Below are 9,501 nucleotides of genomic sequence, written 5' to 3'. Positions count from 1 at the left end.
AAATAGGTTTTCAATATCTTGCTCTCTCTCTTCTTCTGGCACCCCTATAATCCGGATGTTGGTACACTTGAAGCTGTCCCAGAGTGCGTGCCTGCTGTTTCTACACAGCGGATACCTGGGGCCTGGGGTATTCTTGATATGTTTGATCTTCAACACATCACTTCATTTTTGAAAGAGGGAACTTGGTGTCTATTAGCTTAATCCAGACCATCAGCCCCGACAGACAGCCGAGTGTGACAGCTGGATTGTGGAATCCAGCACTGGCAGAGGGAGGAAAGGCAGAGCTGAGAGAACCACAGCCTGTCCCCACCCCCTGCCCCCAGGCCTTCACCACCCTATTGTCTGTGTCCACGGGTTATGTATATATGCAAACAAGTTCTTTGGTTGATCTCTTCCTGCCTTTTTTTTTGTTGTTCTTTTTTTCTTTTCCTTGTCCAGAGAGAAGGGGCGCTTTGGGGTAAGCGGTTTAACAAGAAGCAGTTTCTTTTTGGAACAGGGGCAGCTCCTTATTCCCTGCCAGTTCCTGCAGGCCAACGGCATGCCGGGCTGGCCTGCCGCCTCAACCCTACCTGTCATGTGCTTGGCAAGGCTGACTTGAGTCCTTTTTTCCACTGCCTTCCCCACCCCGGCAAATAGCAGTTGCAACCTCTCATTTTTCTGCTGCCCAGATGATTAAAAAGCATGACTTAGTGGAAAAATCTTGACCTCCTTAGGGTCAGCCTCTGCAGCAGCTGTCGGAGATAAGAGTGCACTGGTGAGATCCTCCTCTCGCAAGGCTTTCTGTCTGTGTGCAAGGAAACGAGAAGCTGTTGGTTTCTGGGTGCCTTCTGTTTGTCTTTGGAGAGAGCTACAATCTCCAGAGTCATAAATTGGTATTATCTACTAATAAAATCTCTGATGGAAGGGTTAGATTATTATAGTGATTTTTAAAAATGTAATTAACAGGCTTTGTAAAAAAAAAAGTTCTATGGTTTTTTTGTTGTTGTTGTTCTTTTTTTGGTGGTGCCTGCTTTGAACAATTCAGGGAGCAAGGTTCTCTGGCAGCTAAGCAGTATCAGAAGTTCACTGCTCAGACTTCCCCCAAGGACGTCAGAGACTTAATTGTGCAGCTGCTGGTATGAAAGGCATTGTGTGGAGTTATGTTAATTGCTGCGTTAGTATGGCTGCCTCTTGTTTGCAGATTGAACACTTACCGGAGTCCTGTTGAAACGGCTCCAGAAAGGACATTCAAATTTGACTTTAGCATATGTCCTCACAGCATTTTATTATACTTGGATTTGCCAAGCACTTGTACCCATCTCGTGAGATACGAAGGTCACTTTGTTTGCTTCTCAAAAGGAGAAACGGAGGAACGGGTGATTGAGAGGACTTGGCTGGGGTTATACAACTGATGTCAAGGACATAATGAGAATTGGTGGTCTTTGGCTGGATGCTGTGTTATCAAATGAACACATTACTTGAAGTCCTTGAGGTCTGAGTTTGGGTCCCGGATCTGCCACTTCCTAGCTCCATGGCCTTGAGGAAGTCGCTTGCCCTCTCTGTACTTCAGTTTCCTTTTTTTTTTTTTTTTTTTAATATATTTTATTGATTTTTTTACAGAGAGGAAGGTAGAGAGATAGAGAGTTAGAAACATCAATCAGCTGCCTCCCGCACATCTCCCACTGGGAATGTGCCCGCAACCCAGGTACATGCCCCCGACCGGAATCGAACCCGGGACCTCTCAGTCTGCAGGCCGACGCTCTATCCACTGAGCCAAACCGGTTTCGGCCAGTTTCCTTATCTATAATACTAAAGGCCTGGTGCACGAAATTCATGCACAGGTAGGGTCCCTAGGCCTGGCTGGCAATCAGGGACAATCTGGGGGGCAACCAGTGGGGCCCCTGCTGGCATCTACCTTGGCTGGCCTGGGGCCTGCAGACAGGAGGCAACTCCTGCATTGAGCATCTGCCCTCTGGTCATCAGTGTGTGTCATAGCCACCAGTTGTTCTGCCGTTTGGTCAATTTGCATATTAGGCTTTTATTATATAGGATAGGGATCACACTGCTGCTTACTTCAGAGGACTATTGTGAAGACAGAGAATCTGATCTGGGATGTGTCACCAAGGGCTGATCGGCAGATAAGCCTGGCATGTCTCCCATCATCATCATTATTTTAACACACACCCCCACCCCTGCCTATTTTAGCTAAAGGCCTGCTTCCAGCTTAAAACAAATGTCCATGTTCTCCACCCTTATTATCCTCCTCCTCTTACTTCTTGTCCCTGTCACTCTTGCTCAGACAGGTGATCACAGTTAGAACCTGGCTGCCGTCTCTTTCGTCTGGGAGTCACAGGGCAGGCACAGCCCTGGGCTTTCGGTCGGAGGGTAGAAGTAGGGGGCTGAGTCTGGGCCAGGTGCCCATCTGTTGATATTTCACAGCTCTTTCTCGGGTCCTGAAGACTTAGAACAACTGCCCGGACTGGGAAGCTCAGCTGCCCAGAGGGTCATCATGGGGCCCCTGGCAGCCGAATGAGCCATTGAAACCCACAGTCTTGCCCACCCTCCCTGGCCAGTTTTCTGTCTGTAAAATTGACATGTTCACCCAGTGGCATCTATTCATTTTCCAGAAGGTACAGGCATTGAAAACAGAAGGCCTGGGTTTGAATCCTGGCTCTTCCACGTGGCCCTCAGAGCTTCAGGTCTCACTGCTCTTGGGGGTGGTGAGGCCGAAAGGAGGTGATGTCTGAAAGCTTCGTAGACTTGTGTCGTCACACACAGGGAGAGGCTCCTGCTGCACATGAAGAGAAGTGAGGAGCGGCCCAGAGAGGCCCTTGACCCTCTCCTAGCTCAGCACCGGCGATGTGTGTGCACAGCACAGTCTGAGGGCAGAATTGTAGGGTTGGCTACACCAGGAGGAGAAAGCCAGCAGTGGGGTCAACCTGCCCCGTGCTTTCTTTCAGCCCCACTCCCCCAGCCCCTCCCTTGCCTTGTTTTCCTCCTGGCTGCCATTAAGGTACTTTTTATAAGGCTTGTTAAGTCTTTAATGATGCCTGGTTGTGCAGCTGGCTTAAGGCTTAATCCCCAGCAATAGGGCTTTATTGGATAAATGGTTAATAATCACTTGTCTGCAGGGATTGGGGAGGTTTTGGCGAGGCCCATGACTCCCGGCAGCCCCGCGTGACCTGTGACATGGTTGGTGACTTGACTGGGACAGCATTGCTTGGGGTTGGGGTGCAGGAAGATGGGGCACCCTCATAGCACCACGGAAGGCCTGCGATTGTAGGAGAGCATTTCTGCCTCTGGGGAATGGAGGACACCTGTCTGTTGCCGTGGGCGTGTCTGGATCTGAGCCAGGCATCTCTTCAGATGTGTGTTTCTCCCCAGTCCTGGTTTTGCCTTCCTTTCTTTTGCTATTAACGAGCTGTGTGACCTCGAGCAAGTCTCCTGACCCCTCTGGGCCTCAGTTTCCTCATCTATCAAATAGAGAGGTGGGAAGAGATGGCCTTGAAGGTGCCATGTGATTCTGAGGCCACAGAGGCTCCTCTCTCCAGCTCTGGGATGCGTCACCGAGGACTGTGAATGGCAAGGGACCAGCAGCCCATCGGATTAAGTACTTAAACTGCTGGGCAAAGAATTGGGTCAGCTGTAGTCACAGGGCAGTGTATGCGAAGGGAATACACAGAGGCCTCAATTTTATAGTCTGGTTTGGGGTTTCTCCCACTTCTGGGCAGGACACACAGTAGGCATTTTTTAAAAGCCTCGTTGAGGGGACTCTGGAGAGAGATGTAAATTCTTTCAGGTGTAGAGCCATCAAGGAGCCAGGAATTGTTCCCAGATGAAAAAGGAGCCTGGGATTTTGTCCCCAGCCTGCCTGTGACTGGGAGCCACACCTCAACCCTTATGTGGCCTTGACTGTTCAGTTGAAAGGAGATCAGGACCCATCTACTGGAGGAGCGGGGGTGGTACTGGGGCAAGGACACAGGAGTCAAACATACCTGGGTCTGAATCTCCTTCCACCACCCATTTCCAGGCTGCATGGCCTGGGCAGCCTCTTTCTCTAAGCCTGGGATTCTTTAAGGTAGTATCAGGAACACTGTTTGTCAGTATGACTATGTTAGTTCAAAATTATGTATGGGAGCTGGCTCATACAAGGTGTCAGTAATAATCCTGAGAGGAATTTTCTTTTTTAATTTAAAAATTGATTTGAGAGAGAGAGAGAGAGAGAGAGAGAGAGAGACATTGATCGGTTGTTCCACTTATTTATGCATTCATTGGTTGATTCTTGTATGTGCCCTGACCGGGATCGAACCCGTACCCTTGGTGTCTCAGGGCGACACCCTGACCAGCTGAGCTACCAAATGAGACCTGCCAGACTGCCAGAGTAAAACGCTTGCTGCAAGCAGAGATGTGGCTTACTGAGGATGACATAGCTTTGAATGATTTCATCAGAAATAAAATAAAACAAACAGTGCAAACAGCGCTACCCCACCTTTTAGACTGGTGCTGCCCTGAAAACTTGCAGCTTCAAGTTGAGGAATGCTTTCCCACGTTGCCCAGAATTCGCTTCCCGGCTGCTGTAGCCCGGCTTAGCACAGTCCACGGCACACGGCAGGTGCTCAGCCCTGCCCACGGGTGTGAGATGAAGGAAAGGAGTTGCACTTTTTAGATCTGTACGTGACCGGGCACTCGCTCTGCTTTTATTTCAGATCTTCCCTGACCCGTCAGACTTTGACCGCTGCTGCAAACTGAAGGACCGCCTGCCCTCCATAGTGGTGGAACCCACAGAGGGGGAGGTGGAGAGCGGGGAGCTGCGGTGGCCCCCTGAGGAGTTCTTGGTCCAGGAGGATGAGCAGGACAACTGTGAAGAGACAGCGACAGAGAACAAGGAGCAGTAGATTCCCACCGACTCCCCATGGGTCACACCAGACAGCATCTGTACCTGAACTGTGTTCTTTCCCATTGTGATGGATGAAGAGAGTGGGCCACAATCGTTCTGAAACGTCAGACCAGGCTTCCGTTTTGCTCCTGCGAATCACTGAGTTGGTTTTCTTTCCCTTTCTTTTCTTTCTTTTTTTTTTGAACTGTGTCGCGCCCTGGAGCCCTCTGGGGCACTTTGCAAGGCCTTCTGAGAAAGGAAGCTGCTTCGAGCTGGGGTTGGGGGTGTGGGGAAGCTTTGGTTTTTGAGATCAGTATCTGAACTCAGCACCTAGAGGCAGCGGTGGGATTCCAGGGGGGTCTGGGGGAGGGTGGTAGGGGGGGAATGGGGCATACACAGCGAGCAAGGAACATTTGGGCTAAGAAAACAAACACGGGACAAAAGAGCAAATGCACAGTTTAAGGAAAACATTGAGCAGAGAGGTGCAGCCAGGAAGTACTTACTTCTCAGTGAGCCCTCTCTCTGCTGCTGGGGCATCAGACAACCAAGTCTTCATCTCTCTCCAGCTTCGCCCACCGCCAGCCTTTGCTTTCGTTTCAGGTGTGTTGCCTGTTACAGGGGAGGCGGGTAAAGGAGAGCAGTGCACCCTGGCTGCCTGCAAAGCCAGCCAGAGGGAATGCTCAGAAAGGGAAAGGCCCCCCATTCCTTCTCCACGGCCCCTCTGCTCCTGGCTGTGGCGGGTTGACATCCCTGCGTAGTAGGGATGGAGTAGTTGTTTTAAGAGGCAGTGCTTTTGAGCTTCTCTTCCCTTATTTATCCTTTTTGTCCCGCCCGCCCCTGGGAGTAGTGAGAGTTCTTCCTGCCCTTGTCGGGGGACTGATGTGGACACTTGGACATGAAGGTCCCCTCCACACTTGCTCTCAGTCTGAGCAGAGGCCCAGAGCGAGTGGGTGGGCTCTTCCAGGCTGGCCCTTCTCTCTCCTTACCATGCCCTCCCAGCCCCTGGCCACAGCCATGAGGCCCAGGTGGCTCCCAGCCCTGAAGTGGGTTCCAGCCACCCGAGTCAGTTGAGTACTCACTCCCACGTGGGCTTGTGGCCTGCTTTCCTGGTGGGAGCTGCATGAAGAGCAGAGGAGACTCTGTTTCTTGTTGGGAAGGTGACTAAGTTAGTGTACATCCCAAGAGCTGGCAAAGCCCGGGAATTACTGGATGGGTGAGCAGGCTCTTGTGCAGCAGCCTGGGGATCCAGTTTGACACTAAAGCGTGTCATGAGATCCCTGGCTTCTCCCCTGGCGTTCCTGGTGGGAGGACGGCGTGGCGAGGGAGCATGGAACGGTGGTCCTCCTCACTCCCCACCTCCCACCAGTCCCCTGCAAGGGCACAGTTCCCTGAGAAAGTTAGCCTTGGACTTAGAGCCTCTTATCATAGTTCAGAACCACCAGGAGCTGCACAATGCAAGACGCGCTTCATCTCTATCTCAGAGCAGATGGTGCTGCCAAGAGGTGGGCTCAAGAGCAGTCCTGGGGCTGAACTCTGCCCAGCGAGGCACCCATGTGAGCCCTCAGGTGTCCAGTCAGACCGGGTTTGGACTTGGATGAAGGTTGTATTTAATACCTCAAGGTTAGTGTGGCTCTGGGGAAGGTTGGGCAGGAGGACAGGATGTGCTGTTGATACATCAACAGGGTTTGGTTCTGGGCAGCCGACACTCTCCCATCCCCCCTTGCTCCCTTCCTCTGTGTTGACTGCTTGTGTTACTCACACCGATCGATGGCAATAACTTCTTCCAGCTCCTCGAGGAAGTGGGAGAGCCTGCAGCCTGCACTGGGGGTGTTTCTCTCTTGCTCTCCCTTTCCTCCGGTTTTGGCTGCGGAGACCCTTCCCTCCCACTCTCCTTCCCTCACAGCAGCATTTCTCATCCTGTGCCTCCCTTGTGGATGGGGTCTTGCCTTTTAAAATCCTGTGTTTCCATGTCCCCCTCCAATGTGCTCCCCTGTATCATCTGTCCGTGTGATGGGAACGTGCTTGTAAACTGCATAACAGACCTACTTTGTGTATATGTGTGTTTATGGGGGTGGTTTATTATTTTTGCTGGTCGCTAGACCCCTTTGTACGACCATGTGGAGTCTGAGCAGGCCAGAGGCTGACAGCTAAAGTCAGGACCCTCAGCGGTGAGCCTGTTGGGGGTGGGGGGCACCCAGTCGCTCCTGGACAAGTGGCTGAGCTCCTGCCTGGCCTCCTCTTTTTTTTTTTTTAAGTATCTTGTGTGTATTTCTAACTGATCGTACTAAAAACAAACAAACTAGTATTTCAGTAAACATGCCTGTTGTAAGATGAACCTCCTGTAACTTCTATCTGTTCTTTTTTGAGGCTCAGGGAGAAACTAGCTTTTTTTTTTTTTTTTTCCAAACTACTTTTTGTCACTGTGACAGTTGTAAATAAAGTTTGAAAATGCTTTCCACTCTGGTCTGGTTTCCTTCCTTTATTCCTGCTCCATTGCAGCGGAGAGGGTGCGAGAGAAACCAAGGTGCAACTCTCAGAGGAGGCTGGGTAGCGGGGAGCCCCATGTGAGGTTCCTTATATCTCACCTGCGGGACCTTCCAGGGTAAGCCCATCCATGTTTTTATTTTACAACTTGGCTGAATGCAGGCAGCCTGTTTTTCTATGCCTGTGTTTCTCAACCCTGGATGCACATCAGAATCACCAAGAAATATTTTTTTAAAATATAAAAATACCTGTGTCCTGCACCCTGAGAGGTGGCTTTCAATAGGCCGGCATGAGGCTGAAGCATTAGTATATTTTAGAATCACCTGGGGAGATTTTAATACACAATTTCAAACCACCATTCTAATGGAAGAGAAATACCCAAAATATATTATAAGTTTGTTCACAAAAACTAAGCGTGAATGGAAGGGTGTGTATGTAACTAAAGAAAGTGCCAGCACTCATTAAGACCATTTATTGAGTGCCTACCACTTATTGGGCATGTTGAGAGGTTTGGGCTAAACAAAATAGCAATGGTCCCAGCCTCCGTGGCATTGCTTCAGTGCACATTTCAATGACAAGTATGGTAAGTACAAGGCAGGAAAAATAGCGTGCTCTGAGAGATCAGTTGGATCCAAGATCAATATATTAAAATTGACTGTATCTATCTATCTATATAAAAAGCCTGTGGCCGTAATGCGGTAACGACCAAACAACCGGTTACCAGGAGGTGCATTGATGGGTCTCGCCAGCACAGCAGTTCTGGGGTCCCGCTTCACGCAGCGGGTCTGGTGTCTGGGGTTCTGCCTCACTCGGTGGGTCTGGGGTCTTGTGTAATTTCGGTTCACGCAGTGCGCCCACAGGCTGCAATTGCAACAAGGCTGGCAGCTGGCAGGCAGGCAGGGCAGCAGGCCGGCGGGCGCAGCAAGGCGTGCGTGGGTGGGCAGAGCTGTGCAATTTTGCACACTGGGCTTCTAGTTTCTATATAATAGCAATAAACAATTGGAAGTTGAAATTTAAAATACCACTTACATTAGCCTCAAAAAATATAAACTATTTAGTGATAGATCTCCAAAAGATGTGCAAAATCTCTTCAATGAAAATTACAAAACACTGCTGGGATCAATAAGACCTACTTAAACAGAGAGGTATACTATGTTCATTGATCTGAGAACATAATGCTAAGATGTCATTTTCTCCAAGTTGACCTATGGATTCAACACACTCAAAATCCCAGCAAGCTTTTGAAATTGACAATCTCTGAAACCCATATGGAAATCCAAAAGACCTAGAATAGTTAAAACAATTTTGAAAAAGAACACAATTTGAAAAAGAACAAAGAATTCAATTTCAAACCTTACTACAAAGTTACAGTGATCAAAACAATGAGTAGCATCTAGACCAGTGATGGCGAACCTTTTGAGCTTGGCGTATCAGCATTTTGAAAAACCCTAACTTAACTCTGATGCTGTGTCACATATAGAAATTTTTTGATATTTGCAACCATAGTGAAACAAAGACTTATATTTTTAATATTTATTTTATATATTTAAATTCCATTTAACAAAGAAAAATCAACCAAAAAAATGAGTTTGCATGTCACCGCTGACACACGTGTCATAGGTTCACCATCACTGATCTAGACAGACAAATAGATTCATGGAACAGAATAGAGAATCCAAAAATAAATGCACACATAAATGGTCAATTGATTTTGACAAAGGTGCCAAGGCAACTCAGTGGAGAAAGGTTAGTCTTTACAACAAATGATGCTGGGACAATTGGATATTCCACCTGCAATAGTCCCAGGGGATGGATGGGAACATGTGTCTTCACTTCTGCTCCCATTGTTTTCATGTAATTTTCTAAATAGAAAAATTATGCATTGAGAGATAAATTCTTTTTTCATGGTTGGCCAATTGCTTCAATATTGTCAGTATTCCACCCCAGACTGCTTCCTTTCTCCCTAAAGGGGGAGCATTAGGTGGCAACTGGTGACCTTTGTTGTGTTATTCAGGCTGACTTACACTCAAGTTCTGCTCTGCCCCTCCACGTGCCATTGGAGCCAGTTTCTAAACGTCCAGGGTCCTCAGTGTCCTTTATGAAACAGAGCTAAGATTAGTACCTCCTGTACAGGGGCGTGAAGGTGAGCACTCAGTAGGTGC

The 9,501-nt window shown here is 48.9% G+C and overlaps 1 protein-coding gene across 2 annotated transcripts in view; it reads left to right on the top strand.

Moving 5' to 3' along the window:
• LBH (limb bud and heart development) overlaps nucleotides 1-7,313 on the top strand; it is a 32,258-nt gene extending 24,945 nt beyond the window's left edge. For both annotated transcript variants that reach the window (XM_015566347.1, XM_006767425.2), the window contains exon 3: nucleotides 4,686-7,313. In XM_015566347.1, coding sequence (XP_015421833.1) covers nucleotides 4,686-4,874 — 189 coding nt within the window. In that variant the 3' untranslated portion in view covers nucleotides 4,875-7,313. The remainder of the gene's footprint in view (nucleotides 1-4,685) is intronic.
• Nucleotides 7,314-9,501: the final 2,188 nt, after the last annotated feature.

This window comes from Myotis davidii, unplaced genomic scaffold, assembly GCF_000327345.1.
Source record: "Myotis davidii unplaced genomic scaffold, ASM32734v1 scaffold238, whole genome shotgun sequence".
Lineage (NCBI taxonomy): Eukaryota > Metazoa > Chordata > Mammalia > Chiroptera > Vespertilionidae > Myotis > Myotis davidii.
This window is presented reverse-complemented; position numbering and strand designations above follow the sequence as displayed.